At 59.0% G+C, this 16,523-nt stretch overlaps 2 protein-coding genes across 2 annotated transcripts in view; both read right to left on the reverse strand.

Moving 5' to 3' along the window:
* Positions 1 to 8,765: 8,765 nt before the first annotated feature.
* LOC112393520 (uncharacterized) lies at positions 8,766 to 12,147 on the reverse strand. The gene has a single exon (XM_024735799.1). The coding sequence runs from the start codon at positions 10,851 to 10,853 to the stop codon at positions 10,170 to 10,172; it is 684 nt and encodes a 227-aa protein (XP_024591567.1). The 5' UTR covers positions 10,854 to 12,147; the 3' UTR covers positions 8,766 to 10,169.
* Positions 12,148 to 12,947: 800 nt separating this feature from the next.
* LOC112393486 (uncharacterized) overlaps positions 12,948 to 16,523 on the reverse strand; it is an 8,158-nt gene continuing 4,582 nt past the window's right edge. Inside the window, exon 4 of the mRNA XM_024735738.1 lies at positions 12,948 to 14,834. Coding sequence (XP_024591506.1) covers positions 14,163 to 14,834 — 672 coding nt within the window. The 3' untranslated portion in view covers positions 12,948 to 14,162. The remainder of the gene's footprint in view (positions 14,835 to 16,523) is intronic.

Here is a 16,523-nt window from a genome sequence, read left to right on the forward strand (position 1 = left end):
AGTCAATGTGATACACCATATTAACAAACTGAAGAAGAAAAACCATATGATCATCTCAATAGATGCAGAAAAAGCTTTTGACAAAATTCAACACCCATTTATGATAAAAACTCTCCAGCAAGAGGGCACAGAGGGAACCTACCTCAACATAACAAAGGCCAGATATGACAAACCCACAGCAAACATCATTCTCAATGGTGAAAAACAGAAAGCATTTCCTCTAAGATCAGGAACGAGACAAGGATGTCCGCTCTCACCACTATTATTCAACATAGTTTATTTTAGCCACGGCAAGCAGAGAAGAAAAAGAAATAAAAGGAATACAAATTGGGAAAGAAGAAGTAAAACTGTCACTCTTTGCAGATGACATGATACTATACACAGAGAATCCTAAAGATGCCACCAGAAAACTACTAGAGCTAATCAATGAATTTGGTAAACCTGCAGGATAGAAAATTAATGCACAGAAATCTCTGGCATTCCTATACACTAATGATAAAAATCTGAAAGAGAAATTAAGGAAACACTCTCATTTACCACTGCAACAAAAAGGATAAAATACCTAGGAATAAACCTACCTAGGGAGACCAAAGACCTGTATGCAGAAAACTGTAAGCCAACACTGATGAAAGAAATTAAAGATGATACCAACAGATGGAGAGATATACCATGTTCTTGGATTGGAAGACTCAATACTGTGAAAATGACTATACGACCCCAAACAATCTACAGATCCAATGCAATCCCTATCAAATTACCAATGGCATTTATTACAGAACTAGAACAAAAAAACCTTAAAATGTGTATGGAGACACAAAAGACCCCGGATAGCCAAAGCAGTCTTGAGGGAAAAAAATGGAGCTGGAGGAATCAGACTCCCTGAACTCAGACTATACTACAAAGCTAGAGTAATCAAGACAGTATGGTACTGGCACATAAACAGAAATATAGATCAATGGAACAGGATAGAAGACCCAGAGATAAACCCACACACACCTCTGGGCATATACCCAGAGAAAACCATAATTCAAAAAGACACATGCACCCCAATGTTCACTGCAGCACTATTTACAATAGCCAGGTCACGGAAGCAACCTAAATGCCCGTCGGCAGACGAATGGATAAAGAAGATGTGGTACATGTATACAATGGAATATTACTCGGCCATAAAAAGGAACGAAATTCGCTCATTTGTAGAGACGTGGATGGATCTGGAGACTGTCATACAAAGTGAAGTAAGGCAGAAAGAGACAAACAAATATCGTATATTAACGCATATATGTGGAACCTAGAAAATGGTACAGATGAACCAGTTTGCAGGGCAGAAATTGACACACAGATGTAGAGAACAAATATATGGGCGCCAAGGGGGGAAAGTGGCGAGGGGGGCGAGGGAGGGGGTGCTGTGATGAATTGGAGGTTGGGATTGACATGTATACACTAATATGTATAAAATGGATAATAAGAACATGTTGTATAAAAAATAAAATTTAAAAATTCAAAAAAAAGAAAAGGAAAAAATTTAATAAAAAACGCTAACCATCCTCTAAGCCTTCAGCCAGTTATAATCTTTTGTGCAAGACTAACGTCAAAGATCACCGATCACAGATCCCCATAACAACTATAATAATGAAAAAGTTTGAAATCTCACGAGGATTACCAAAATGTGACACAGAGACACAAAGTGAGCAAATGCTGTTGGGAAAATGGCGCCAATAGACTTGCTCGACACAGGGTCACCACAGACCTGCAATTGGCAGTGCCATAAAGCGAGCTCTGCCTGGGTTTCCTGACAGCTGGTGTAGGTGAGGATGGAGCCTTGGTCTGGACCCGCCGGGCACTTGTGGCCCAGGACAGCCCCGCACAGGTCCTCACTCTCCCAGGACAGTACCCGCAGCTGTCTCTGAGGCCTTCGGGGAAACTCAGGCAGGTGATGGAGTTGAAGGTAGTTTGTGCGTGAAAAGGAGCTCTTTTCACTTTTCTCTACCTTCTTAGGTTTCTGCAGCGGGCACTCACTGTTTAGAATTAAGCACCGGCAGTGAGTTTTTGTGGTTAGGGACATGGATGCAGGTCCCTTGCAGGCAGGCAGGCAGGGCTCCTTCCACCTCTGCAGGCACTGCAGTGAGCTGCCCTCTCCTCTCGCGGGGCTCACAGATGCGGGCCGCCTGACGGGTGGGGGCTGATTCTGACGGAGGGCTCCAAGGGCTCCAAGCTGCACCCCTGCTCTGGCTCAGGAGTCACCAGCAGGAAGGAGGAGGGAGTGGGGGCATCACCGGGCGGGAGTAAGGCAGGCACCTGGCCCTGCCTGTGTCACGGATGAAGCTTTCCTCTCTGAACGTCAGTTTCCCCAAAAGTAAACCCAAAGAAAGGACACTGACCATTTATCAAGAACAGGACTCGCCAGGTACTATGTTAATCCACACCTCCCGTCTAAGTAACTTGAAATCTTTTCATCTCAGGACCCCATTTATGTTCTTAAATTACTGAGGACCCCAAAGAGCTTTGATCCATGTAGGTTGTATCTATAGGTATTTACCATATTAGAAATACCTGAGGGGCTTCCGGGGCTTCCCTGGTGGCACAGTGGGTAAGAATCTGCCTGCCAATGCAGGGGATATGGGTTCGAGCCCCGGTCTGGGAAGATCCCACATGGCGCGGAGCAACGAAGCCCATGCACCACCACCACTGAGCCCATGCACCACAGAAGCTGGCACACCTAGAGCCCGTGCTCCACAACAAAAGAAGCCACCGCAACGAGAAGCCCGCGCACCGCAACAAGAGTAGTCCCCGCTCGCCGCAACTAGAGAAAGCCCGCGCGCAGCAACGAAGACCCAACTGAGCCAAAAATAAAGAAATAAAGAAACACTCAGACTTCCCTGGTGGCGCAGTGGGGGTGCGAGCCCAGGTCTGGGAGGATCCCACATGCCGCAGAGCGGCTGGGCCTGTGAGCCACAACTACCGAGCCTGTGCGTCTGGAGCCTGTGCTCCGCAACGAGAGAGGCCGCGACAGTGAGAGGCCCGCGCACCGTGATGAAGAGGGGCCCCCGCTTGCCACAGCTGGAGAAGGCCCTCGCACAGAAACGAAGACCCAACACAGCCAAAAATAAATAAAATAAATTAAAAGAAGGCTCAACGTTAAAAAAAAAAAAAAACTTGAGAATTTAAAAAATATTCACGTTATTTAAAAATAGCAGTAATAAACCCATTACGTGTTAACAGAGATAATGTTTTTATGAAAATAATCGTTTCCAAAACAAGGAGAAGGACACTGTGGTGCTTCAAATTGCTTCACTGCTGGCGATCTCACGGCAGACAGTGGGATTCGCATCTGTGTCAATACACTATCCTGGCTGAAGTACGCGACGAAAATCTGGCCCCATACATGTGTGGCTGGAAACGCAGAGGCATTTTAGTAGCCCTGTCGGACCCCCCAGCAGGCCCTAGCGACTAGCTTCGAGGTGGACTCTGCTACCATATCTTCGACCCTTTCCTCCTCTGTTACATTAAAATCCATTGGTTTGTTTTGCACATCGAAAGGATTTTTACCCAGGCGTGATCGGGCCGTTTGGCAAAATCGAAGTTCACGGGGTCCAGTGGATCTCCCAGTGGAGACACACCTGACACAACATCAAACACAGACACAGCACTCCGCCCCGTCACCACCAATTGTCAGCAAAGTCAAACGGTGGGAAGCTGCCAAGCTGTGCAAAATTCTGATTTTCACGTGAGAGCCCCAGCTTTATCACCAGCACAGACTCTGAGCTGGTCTCGTGGGCGCGTCCTGGAGGAGACTTGGCCCCGTGTGATGCACCTCGGCTCACAGCCACACCTGCTCCTCCCGTTTCATTACCAAGACCATTAAAAAGACAAAACTCAAGAGCTGAGATTCAGTACGATTACTATCTTGTCGCTGCCTCATGAAGGACAGCGTCAGCTGTGGGGACACCGTGAGCACAGCCCGGGCCGAGGCCATCAGAGCAGAGGTCACCTTGTGACAAAGGCAAGTGGCGTCTGAGTGGCTTTGACGTCACAGACCTTGAGGGTTCCACGGGCCACACTCTGAGAACTGCGAGAGTAACCACTCATCACCCCTCCACCCGGCTCACGGGGGCGAGCTCTGTTTGCTGAAGAAGAAATTGGAGGCTCGGTGATGTCAGTGCAGGGCCCCAGCCCTGCCACTTGTCTCTAGCGGGACAGGAATCTGTGCGTGGCCCCTACTCCCACCCCACGCAGCCCAGCTCTCTGCCCCCACCCCAGCCTCTGTTAAGGTCCCCTCCCCTCCGCTGGGGACCTCAGATGGCCAAGCCCCCAGGTAACTCCCCCTCCCCCCGGCCCCTCCGCAGTCCAGCAACGACCCAGGTGTCCGTCGAGCCCCCAGAATAAGAACACTTCACCACCAACAAAACGCAATTCACCCTCTTTCACCCTCAGGACCAGCGTGAGGATTGTTCCAAGTGGCCGATGAGAGGCGGGGGCCTCGTCTCCCAAGCTCTAGGGCTGTTCCCACCAGAGCATGGCTCTCCTAACCCTCACGCCCCCCGCGCACCTGCCGCCTCCCCAACTTCTCCCTGGCCCTGCTGCCCAAGCTCAAAGTCAGGAGCCACCTCGGGGAGTCAAGAGAGAGCTGGGGGGCTCACATGGGCCACGGACACCTCTCCCCGTGCCTGCTAGCCCCAGGCTCTCCCCTGAGGACCACCCTGGTGGCATCAGTCGCCCCGCCCAGCGCCAGGCGGCAGCTGCCACGCCTCCCGGACAATTCCTTCTCAGTCACCAAATCCCTTCTGAGCCAGGGTCCTGACACGGGCATCCTCACTTGGCTGGACTGAGCACCTGGAACCCCGGGCCCAGGCCAAGCAGAGCAACCCTGCCCAGAGCCAACCACTCCCTCTGGCACCCTCGTTCCCACCGAGCCAGCAGGTGCCTGTGGTCTGGGCCGGGGTCCCCAGCTCCTCAGTCAGGCGAGGGTGGGAGAGCCTGAGAGGGCCCCTGGCCTCACAAGGAGGACAAGGGAGATGGGGGCTTGGGGGACCTGAGCCTCCCGAAGATGCAAGACCCTGAAGGACCAGAGGCAGCGCCAAGCGCCCTGGGCGGGGGGCCTGAAGCGTCCTGGGGTCGGAGGAAGACAAAGTGCTGTGCATCTGTGTGGTGCTGACACCAGGCACCCACTGCCTGAGAACATGCCAGAACCCAGCAGGGGAGTGGGCGTCCCATCGCCCCAGGCCAGCCCAGCCCGGCCTGCAGTTAAAGGAGCCGAAAGGCACCTGCGTCCGTACACATCTGCCTGTCCTTACTCATCTCTCTGGTGAACCTTCTTCCCTGGCGTTTTTCTCTGCAACTTCTTTAATGCACGATTCTCAGTCCCCTTGATCCTCCAGAACAAGCTCAGACCATGAGCTTGGTCTGAGACGCCAGAGCCCTGAGGGAGGGGCTCTCCAGGGTCACCCAGCCGTGCGCACTGCGCTAGGCGAGACCTGTCACACCTGTGCGGCCTGACCAGCCAGCCACTGGACACATGCCACTAGCCCAGGAGCGCTAGAGACTAGAATTCAAAGCCGCCCGCAACACACTCACTACCCCAGGCCCCATAAATCAATGCTGAACACCTAGGGAAAAGTGCTAGGGTGTCGGGAGTTTTGGGGAGAGGAAGGAGCGGTGGGGAGGGAGGGGAGGGAGGAGTGGGGAGGGTGGGAAAAAGCCAGGGGCTACCCGAGGGCTTCCTGGAGGGGGAGGCTCCCGGTGAAGGCAGTGGCTAAAGAGGCACTGCCCCAGGCGCAAACCCCGACTGACTGGCTGTAATGACACGATGCCCCCAAACAGGGAACTGCCCGTTCGGGCTCCACATGAAGCCGAGCACAGTGTCTCCTCAGCTACCCGGTGGTAACTCTCCTGGAACGGCCAGTGCGGCTTCAAAAAGTGCAAAGAGCCCTTCGTGTCCACGCACAAAACTCAAGAAACAGCAAACAGGCTTCTTACCTCCACGATGGTGACTTCAGGTACCCCCTGGGCCGTCCACTGAGTGCCACTGGCTCCACCCAGCCCCGTGACAACCGAAAAACCACCATGCAGGCCGGTGAGGTGGGTGAGAGCCGCGCCGGAGGAGACCAGCACCGGGCAAATCGAGGGAAAACAAGCTCTGGGCCCGGTGCCTGCTGGGATGTCGGGAGGAGGAGGCGAACACGTGAGCAATTGAGTGGATACTAACTCAGCACCCCTGCACCCCTGCGGCCTGCGGCCTTCACAAGAAACACGTGGGCCGCCGTGGGGCCCGCTCAGCCCGCAGTGACAGCCAAACCGCAGACCCAGAGCAAGCGGGGGGCTCCCCGGGGCCGAAAACCAGACGTCCCGGCAGGCGGCCCTGCCCTGGGCTCCTGTGGCGGGGAGGAGAGGTGTGACGGGGGTGGCCTGCGGGTGACAGGGCGGTGGTCTCCAGCCGGGCTTGTTTGGCAATCAGGGGAATCTCGGTCAGCTGAACTGGAAATGGTTTTCTCTGTAGCTAGTTTCAGGGGAACAAGTGGCTCTAATCTCAGCTAATCAACCACGAGATGAAGATCGGGGAGCTGGAGGGTCAGGGTCTGGCCTAGTCGTAGGTAACCCCGGGGGTACCTGGGGTCCTCAAGGGGGTCCTGAGGAAGAGTGAATCAACTTCACTTCATTCGGGGGAGTCTCTGCAGTAAGCCGTCTCCCAGGGCGCTTCGATAAACAAGGCATTTGTGAGGCTTCTTACTTGCCCCTGTTTTCTGGGAGCACAGGCTCAGAGGGGACGCCCCACCCAGACACCCTGGCTGCTCCAGCATTTCCCAGGGGAGCCCACTGCCCCCAGGGCCCAGCGCTGAGCTGGGGAGTGTGGCAATGTCCCTTGCACCCACGGCGGCCCCTGCTGGAGGTGGGGGAAGTGGGTGACCCACACAGGCTCCCCGAGAGGGGGCAGCAGGATTCGCTGGCTCCATCCGAGCTGGTCCAGCACCCGGCCCCACGCCCTCGGCAGCCCTTTGGCATTCACCCCGAGGGCCACACACACTCATCAGAGAGCAGAGCCTCGGGGGAGCTCCGCATGGCACCGAGTAAGCCAGCGCCAGACATGGTGTCCCGATGGCCCAAGGGCGCTGCATGGCACACCCCGCCCGGGGCCCTGGCACCGTCCCTTTTCCGAGCACTGTTTTGTGGGCCTGTTCCCAGGTAGCACCCGCTCTAACCTCTAACTGCTGCATCTACTCCCACGTGGCAACAGCTCCTCTGCGTCGTCCAAGACAGCTTGAGTTCTGAGCCGCCACAGGTCAGGCTTCACACACGTCCCCGCGGGCCTCACAACCCAGCTGGGAGTGAACCCCTGGTGTCACCCTCCACACACCAAAGCTGCCTGGCTTTTAGCCCCTCGGGGTGGGAAATCCATCCAGAGCACAGTGCTGGCCCGTGTCCCCTTAAACTGGCGGTGCTGCCCGTCACAGGCGCTGTCACAGTTAAGGGCTGGGGCGCCTAGCTGGGGGGCTGGGGCTGTCTGCCTGTCCTGGCGTGTCCCTTAGCGCGGAGCGGGTTGTCGCGGATTTGTTTCCCACCCAGGGCAGTGCTGCCGCCGAGAAGCTCTGGCCCCTCTCCTGCAGGCTCCCAGAACTCCGGGCCCAGGCCCAGCACTGGTATTTTTGAGGCTCCCCAGGGGGTGGGACGTGGGAACGGCTATTGTGAGAACCAGGAAATAGAAGTCGGAGCGACTGAGCGAGGGGCTTCGGGGGAGGGCCTGACACACACCAGGTCTGGGGAGCCCTGGACCACCCAACAGCGCTCCTGAGAGCTGTGTGTAAAGCGAAGCCAGAGCACAGGCTTATTCCTGGGCAGCAGGCCAGCACTTTGGGGTCCTCTCTGACTTTCAGAAGTTCCCTTTTTTCCTTTGCAGGGGCGCGGGGTGCCCAAATTAACTTATTTCCTGATTTGCATCCATGTCCTGGGTAAGGGACAATAAAGCAGTCATCCTCCCTGGCAGTGACATGTCCCGATGCCAAAAGAAAGGAGCAGAGCGGTTCAGACAGCGGGACCGGCACAGCGGTGAGGCCACAACTCCCGTGACAAGTACCCTCCCTCGGCCCGGTCTTAACTGCGTGCAGGGGCACCCGAGCCCAGGTGTGTGACGGAGTGACGGGAAGAGTATCAAGAAAGGCCTGGAGGAGACCCGAAGGCTCACAGCGGGGGCTCGGTTTGGCTGGAGAGGTAACCTCAGCGTCAGGAGACCGTCCAGAAGGCACCAGAAACAAAGCTTGAAGCCAGGAACAGAGTAAGCAGGAAAAGCTGTCCCAGCTGTGCTGCGTCCGTCGGCGCCCACGCAGGAAGGCCTGCAGAGCTCGCCTCCATTTCACAGATGAAGGAAGAAGGGGCCACGGCTCAGGTCTCGGGACACATGTAACGCGGCCGGGGCTGGCCTCTTAACGCCAGTGCCCAGACCTGGGCCCCGCACACCCTCAGTGGCCACAGGAGATGCTCACGCCCAGGCAGCCTCCATCCCTTGGGCTCAGCCGCAAGGTCAAGGTGAGGGCGCGCTCCGTCCAGTGAGGCCCCATCTTCTCATCGTCCCCCATCTGTCCCTTGGCTCTCTCTGGGGACAGAGCCCCACCACGGCCCCAGCTTTCAGGACGCCCTTCCTCCCTGACCGAAGTAATTCCCCATTCCCACCTCCTTCCATCCTGGAAGTCACATTTGGGCGACCTCTGGACACACAGACGTCCTCCCAAACAAGTGTCTGCGGAAAATCTGCTTTAATGAGCATCACCGGGGCCCAAGAGGAAAATAATTTCGGAGAGAATGGGGATGGGGTCAGGGTCCTGTGCCTTTGGCTTAACGAGCTTTGCGGTCAGGAGTTCAGCAGCTCACCCACAGGGGACAGGTGACGGCCTGAAGGTCTCCTGGCCTGTTTCCTCATCAGTAAAACCGGGAGAACTGGAGGTCCCCCTTGACAGGGTCATTGCTGCGTTAGAAGGGCTGCTTGTAGCAGGCTGGCCTGGAGCCCCTGACCGTCAGTAAGGACCACCAAGAGGAGGGTCTGGCGTGGACAGGCGGCCGGCAAGGGGCCAGCGGGGCCCGCCGTCTGCGGATGTCACGTGACCACGGTCACACCCACTCACACCCACGCTCTCCCCTCATTGGTGGATCAGCAGGATGGACAGCCGCGAGCACCAATGGAAGGCCGGGCATCAGTTCGTACCGCTTGGCCGACACCATCCGGCCCCTGTAAATAGGCCGCGTCCTCCCCCCGCGGCCCGGACGGCTCAACGCATAGCAGGCCGCCCGCCGGGTCCTTGACCTGAGGGCTAGCTCTGGGGTCCCAGGTCCTGGCCGCTCGCATGTGGCCCTCGGCCCAGCCTCCGCTGGCGCTTGGAGTCAGAGGAGAGGTGACAACCGCTGATCTGTGTCCCCGCCCACGACTTTGAAAGCACTTTCCATACAGAGTCTCGCCTGGGAAGTGGCGGGAAGAAACTGAGGCCTGAGGTGCTGAGAACCGGGCCACGCAACGGTCCGACGCCCCAGCTGGCCCAGAAACACATCTGGCTCCCCCGCGGAGGGCTGCTTCTGCCACCTGACGCCTGAATTGTCAATGCCTTTGGCTGCAGTGTTCCACCCACAAAAGAGATGGAGTCCGAGAGGAAGAAGCCTGGGGCCTGGCCGTGCCCCTCCGGTGCTGGGTGTAGAGGGCGGTGGTCAGCAAAGCGGGCCCCACGACAGCAGAGCTTGAACACTTCGGGCGAGGGGGTTCAGGAAGGCTTCCTGTTTCTGGCTCAGGGGCCCGAAGAAACACAGCGCTCTGCTCTGTGTGTGACCCAAGGCAGCACCACTCAGGGCTCGTGGTCCAGGGACAGAGCTCAAAGGGGAGGAGGCCGGAGGCCCGGGTACCGGCCAGCCTCAGCGCATGTGAGTGGTGAGTCTGCCAGCAGTGTCTCTGGGTGTCAGCGGTAGAGCTGGGTACCCTTTCTATGTGGCACCAGGTGGCACCATCCCGCTTGGAAAACGTTGCAACACGGGCTCTGCCCGCAGCCAGACTGACACAGGCTATCATGAGAGACTGGAAATGCATTGCTGTAATACCCATCAGGTGGAAAACAGAGTGCTTAAACGAATGAATAATAACAGATGGAAGGTCCTAACTTTACCCCAGTGAAGGCTGGCACCCTCCCAGCTTCTTCCTGCTCCTACCCGCCCCCCACTTCCAGAGGAGGGGAGGGAGCTACCCAAATGGAGTCCAGCCACCGGGCCAGAACTAGGACACGTGACCCATCCTCGTTCATGGGGAGGGAAGGCACTGGGGACCCAGAAGAGCCGTTGGCAAAGGAGTGTCTCCCCTCTCCTGGCCCTGCCAGCCACCAGCGGACAGGACCCAGCACAGGTGCAAACCGAGGGAGGCGAGAGGGGCTGGGCAGGGGGAGGGCAGCCCTCAGACGGTGCTGAAACCAGGCCCCTCCTGCTGGAGTGGCGGCCCAGCTGCCTGAGGGCCTGTGACCCCACTCCCGCGGATCTGCGTCTTCTGGGGTCCACGCCGTAGCTGGTGGAGCTGAGGCCAGCCGTGCGCCTCTGTGGCTCCTCCATCCCGCCCCCGCACAGCCGCTGGAAGGCAGCCGGAACTTCGGGGACGTGAGGCTGTAGATGATGGGGTTGATGGCGCTGTTGGTGTACACACAGGTGCGGCAGAAGAGGGGCCCCCAGGGGTCCAGGAAAGGCTGGGCCACAAAGGAGCAGAGAAGCACCAGTGTGCGGTAGGGCATCCACAGGACGGCAAAGAGTGGCACGACTACCACCAGCATCGGGGTGACCTGCAGGGCGGGAGGGCAGGGGTGGGACGCCCCCGGCACCTGGCACACCAAGTGACCAAGGGACATGGCTCCTGCCTCAGGGCACGTTTGCTAAGTGATGAGAACGTTACTACAATAATCACTCAAACTACCACTGCGTATGGCTCTGTGCTAAACGTTTCCTGTGCAGGAGCCCGGGGCCGGCATTCAGAGCTGCGCTGGTTGATACGCTCATGAAATAGCCCCACTTCAGGTGGTAAATACTCACTGCCCTGAGCCCCCTGGCGCACCCTATCCCCCAGACCTCTCAGACACCCAGCAAGCGAAGACCGGATGCCTGGAGCGGGGCCTCGGGCCCGGGGTGACACAGGAAGGCCCCAGGTGGACGCTGTGGCTGCTGGCACTTAGGTTACGTCCCCTGCACCGGGCCCTCCAGTGGTTCTGTTTTCATCTCCACATGAAGGACGAGGAAGCAGGGAGTTCCCTGGTGGTCCAGTGGTTAGGACTCAGCACTTTCACTGCCAGACCCAGGTTCAATCCCTGGTCTGGGAACTAAGATCCCGCAAGCCACGCAGACAAAAAAAAAAAGGGGGAGAGGAAGCAGAGGCTCAGAGTGAAGGATGACACAGCACACGCACCATGAACCAGCTTCTCCTGCAGCCCGCCTGTGCTCACCACTGTCCTGAGTGGCCCAGCCAGCCACAGTCATATCCCCATTCTACACCCCAAGCTGTTCTTTCAGCCCAGGAGTGAGTCGCCAGGCCCAGAAGACAATCCTGTCAGGAGCAGGGCTGATGACAGGGACACGCTGGGCTCTTCCACCTCACTTCCAGCTGCCAGCCCAGGGTCCCGGCTTCTCTGCGAGGGAGGAGGGTCAATGGGAGGGGAAGGGGCACGTGTCCTGGCCACCTCCGAGGGCAGCCTCCACTGACCCACGCAAGGAGCTTCCTATGGGCCCCAGAACTGAGGGGAGGTCTCAGGGGGCCCTGTCATCCGCTCTAGGCTTGGGCCCTCCCTGCTGCCGCCTTCAGGATGCAGGGGCAGTGGGTGGGAGCATGGGTGCTGAAGCCGGCAGGCGTAAGCTGTGTGACCTTGGGCAGCCCACTTAACTTCCCTGAGCCTCCCTCTTCCACTTGTGGCATCAGGAGAATAGCAGTGTCCTTCGCGGGTGTGTGGAGGGGTAGTGGGGAGAGGGGTCCCCATGAAGTCATCACTCTTTCGCCCCAGGAAGTTTGACATCTCTCTGTCCATAGCTTTGTGCTGGGGCCATGCTACACCACGAGTGCCAGCAGGCCTTGGCCGCTCTGTGCTTCTGGCTCTCCGTCTCTCCATCTCTCTCTCTGCCTCTGTCTCTCCTTCTCTCTCTGTCTCTCTCCCTCTGTCTCTCCACCTCTCTCTCTGCCTCTGTCTCTCCTTCTCTCTCCGTCTCTCTCTCTGTCTCTCTCCCTCTGTCTCTCCATCTCTCCCTCTCACTGTCTCTCTGTCTCTGTCTCTGTCTCTGTGTCTCCCTCTCTGTCTCGCCCCCTCCACTCACATCTCTGCTGCTCATCCACAGGGATGCTCTCTGCTCAGCCCTCCCCATGCCTCAGCCTCTCCGAGTGCCCGTTGTGGTTACATGTGGGACCTGTGCACACCTGTCTGGGGCTCCAAACGTATGGGGATCGCCCTGAAACTGGAGGGGGGTGCGGCCCCTCCGCTCAGAACCCCGGCTCCCTCCACTCAGAGCCAAGTGCTTCCGGGGCCCCCCATCCTTGCTGACCCTCGTGAACCAGGCCCTCCCCCTGCCCCCCTCCCCCGCCACCTGGACCACTTCCCGGGTGTCTGCTTGGTCACCTCATATCTTTATTCAGTCACCACTTCAGCAAGGTCTTCCCGAACCTTCCCCTAAACTCCCACTCCCCCGGGCTCCATTTCTTCCTCTGACAGGGTCCACGTTTACTTGTCCTGCCGTGAGCCCCGGGGGCGGGATGTATATCTCGTTCTGTTCTCCCCTGTGTCCCCGCACCTAGAAACTGGCCTGGCACACAGTCGGTGCCCAGCGGACACCTGCCGAGTGAGTAGGTGGGCGAACGTGGAGCCAGCACAGCCTCTCTGTCCATTCACGCCTCTGCCGGATCTCCCTGCCTCTCTGCCAACCGACCCCGCCCACCCCTGCTCCCCACCGGCCATCCCTGCCCACCTTCTTCCTGGAAGAAGGGGAGACTCTGGCTCCGGGGCAGCTGCCCGCTGCACCCCGCCTGGCCCACGGAGCTGCCTCCCCTGGGTTCCGGGCTCTGGCCGGTCCTCACCACCCCCATGCTGGCCCCCGAGTTGGTCCCCGAGCTGTGGCAGGTGGGCCAGGGAGCTCTGGAGCAAGACCCTCCCTATGAGACTGTAGAGGACGGTTGCCTCCAGCAGGGCGTAACGAAGAAGATGGTGAAGTCCAGCAGGCAGATGGGCAGGTGCAGGCTGTGGCCCCCGGTGCCCGCCAGCATCCAAGGCCACCAGGAAGAACCAGAACAGGCAGTAGACGGACGTGGTCCCCCAGACGCCGGCCACGACGCACACGGCCTGTGGCCGCATCGGGTATCAGATGGCGAGGCACCTGCAGGCCACAGAGCAGTCACGTGACCCACCTGCCGACCCCTGGGATTGGGCCATGCAGGGTGGTCCACTCAGCCAATCAGATTCCCCGATGGGGAACCGAATGTGGGCGCAGCGGTGGAACTGCCCCTTTCATAGGGGACCTGGGAGGCCATGATTAGGCAGCTTCGGGGACTGGCAGAGTAAAGGTGCCAGTCTTGAGGGGAGGGCAGGGCCAAGTCAGAAGGGGCAGCCCCTCGAGGTCCGGCCAGGCCCACAAGGTTCAGAGTGCCCTCGCGAAGACCTTGACCTTTGTGCAAATCCCAGGGTGGGTTTTCTACTGTCCACCGCCAAAGGTCACAGGCTGAGGGGTCAAGGACATTGTGACCCTAGATGGGCCCAGCAGGGGAGAACAAGGACCGGGCCAGTGTATGGATGTCAGAAGGCCTCGGTTATGTCCCCGTTCTGTGTAGCCCTGGACGAGACATCCTAACCCTCTGAGCCAATGTGCTGAAGGCCACGCGGCTGGGAAGAGGCAGACCTGGGCTTGAACCCGGTCAGTGGGTTTCAGCGTCCACATGCTTAGAAGCTAGATGGCCTCTCAGGTGTTAATTTCATAGCTGGAAGAGGCCCAAGCGACTGTCCGGTCCCAGTGCCCACGTTCCCGGTGGGGACACCAAGCCCAGAGGAGTGCAGGGTTGCCTTGGCATCCCGCAGCAAGTCAGTAGCAGAGGTGAGATGAGAAGCCCGCTTCCTGGCGCCTGCCCCCGCCCTTGCCGGTTTCCTGCAGGGTCCCACACAGCACTCCCTCCATAAATGGGGAGCAGACTCAGTTTACCAAGGCTCGTGGCCAGGAAGTCCGGGCCTGCAGGAGGGGTTGGGGTGTACCTCCCTCTCCGCGGCGAACGCCGGGACGGAGGAGTTGGAGGCACGGATGCCCAGGTACCGCAAGCAGGTGATGCCCAGGCAGCCGGCGTGGCCGCAGACCCACTGCCCAGCCAAGCTTTTGGAGACGGTGGGCAGCCCGGCAGCCACCAGCACAGTAAGGTCTGCCAGGGCCAGGCTGACCAGGTAGCCGTTGGTGGGCATGTGCATGTCCCGTGTGGTCAGCACCACCATGGCGTTGCCCACAATGCCCACCACGCACACAAGGAACACCAGGAAGACCGAGACCATCTTGTACTCAGGGCTGGGGACGGCATCACTGGGAACCAGGGACATGGCGCTGGGGCTGCCCGGCCCGCTCCCGTTTTCCACGGTGGCTGCGCAGGCGCTGGAGGGGGAGGGGACTCCGGGAGGCGTCCACACCAGCAGCCGGGCCTCACACTGCGGGATGAACACCTGCCTCTCCAGAGAGCCTGGCCCCGGGGACACGCAGGGACCTGGCGCCCGTGACGTGACTGCTTGGCCAGGCGAAGGACAGAACAGGGATGCTCCTTCTGGCCTGTGCCCGCTTGTTCTGCCAACCTCAGTCCCCCGGCACGTAAATGCAGACGATGGTCGTACCTAAGATGCGAGACGGAGCGGAGGTTACCTGGGAGGATGCACCTCCGGAGCGCTCAGCGGCCCGCTGCCACCTGTCACTAGGAAGCCACACAGCATGTCCAAGCCCCAGCCAGCTCATCTGTGAGCCTGGGGGAGTCAAGACCCCTGCTTCTCAGGGACACGGTGAGAGGCCCACAAAACAGCAGGCACGGAAATTTTGGGGCCCGGAGCCTGGCACCTGTCGCATGTCCGTTACTATGTTAAAATTGAGGCTTTAATCACCCTGGGCCTCCCTCTCCCCATCCTTCAGGGGGTCCTAGCTCAATCCCGGGTGGGCTGTGCGGAGTGGATGAGAAGGGAACGCCCAGGGCGTCCGCAGGGCCCCAGCCGCGGCTACGCGGGCTCTGCTCCCTCTTGCTCTGGAAACGCCAGGGTCAGCCAGCCCCCCTCCACCCATCGGGGTTCATAGGCGCCCCTCTCTCCCTTCTCAGCTCCTGGAGTGATGGCAAAAAGCGTTTGTATTGTGAGCGGATTGAGGGGTGAAGTCACAGCTGGGACTCAGGCAAACGGGTGAAGGCCCAGGGCACACGCAACACTGATGCCACACGATACACAGCACACGTACACACGCGCACCACCCACCACGCACCTCCAGCCTTTAACCCCGTAGGTGTCACCAGCCAGCAGTGCCGCGTGCCAGCTCCCTCAGAGCACAGCCTCGCCCCTGGCAGCCCCGCCTCCCCGCTGGACAGGCGACCCAGGACCAGAGCGGAGCCGGAGCTCTGCTAAACAGACGGATCCAAGGCTGACACCACCAGAGCTTCACAGGGCGGCCCCCACTGTGACCACGGGGCAGGGCCCAGGGTGCAGAGCTAGGGCGGGGCTGGGAGACAGCTGGTGGCCCCAGGATGCCGGCTACACACCCGCACACACATGCAATACACACACAACACACATGAACCAAACCCCCCTGCACAGCATACCCGCCACACACAACGACACACACACACATGCATCCACTTCTGCATGCACACACTTACCCACGCACACCTGTACCCACAACACAGGCACCAAAAGCACACAGAAGTACACAAATGCACATCACAACCCAGGCATCTGTGCTGTAGCTGAAGACACACACCGTCCACGCTCACACACCCAGGTGCACAAGCACGCAGAACACACGCCACACACCTGTGCCCACAGGCGTCTGCAGACACTCCCACACACGGATCCACGCGGCCTGAGGCCCCTCCCTCTCCTGGAAAAGAGCCTCTCTCCCGTTTAGCTGGAGGAGACGATGGCCCCAGGGTCACAACAGCCGCCGCGACCCCAAAGTCGGCGGCCCGGGGTCAGGACAGACCCAGAGCTCTCCCAGCAGCCCCCCACCCCCGTGTGCAAGGGCCCCTGCGGCCCGGCGCTCATCCGGCGGTCCCTGCCGCCTCGGTGTCTCGGGGACCGCCTCCTGCTGACCTCCATCCCCCTCCTGCTGCGCGAGCCTGTCTGAACAAAGCCTTCCACCAGGTGGGCAGCCGGGACCACCGTCTCCCAGCTGAGAACTTACCCAGCGAAGAGCCTCGGCACCTAGCTCCTGCCAGAGGGGGACAGAGACAGCGGAGAGCCGATCCCACAGCAAGGCTTCTGGTTCTGCAGGCTGCAGTGCCGCCCACAGACTGCTGCGTGCTCACACGCATGCGCCCCCACCAACCT

This window comes from Neophocaena asiaeorientalis, unplaced genomic scaffold, assembly GCF_003031525.2.
Source record: "Neophocaena asiaeorientalis asiaeorientalis breed wild unplaced genomic scaffold, Neophocaena_asiaeorientalis_V1.1 scaffold40, whole genome shotgun sequence".
Taxonomy (NCBI): domain Eukaryota; kingdom Metazoa; phylum Chordata; class Mammalia; order Artiodactyla; family Phocoenidae; genus Neophocaena; species Neophocaena asiaeorientalis.

Excerpts from the sequence above, each read along its gene's own strand:
- LOC112393520 (XM_024735799.1), bottom strand. The coding sequence starts at position 10,853 with ATGTCCCTTGGTCACTTGGTGTGCCAGGTGCCGGGGGCGTCCCACCCC.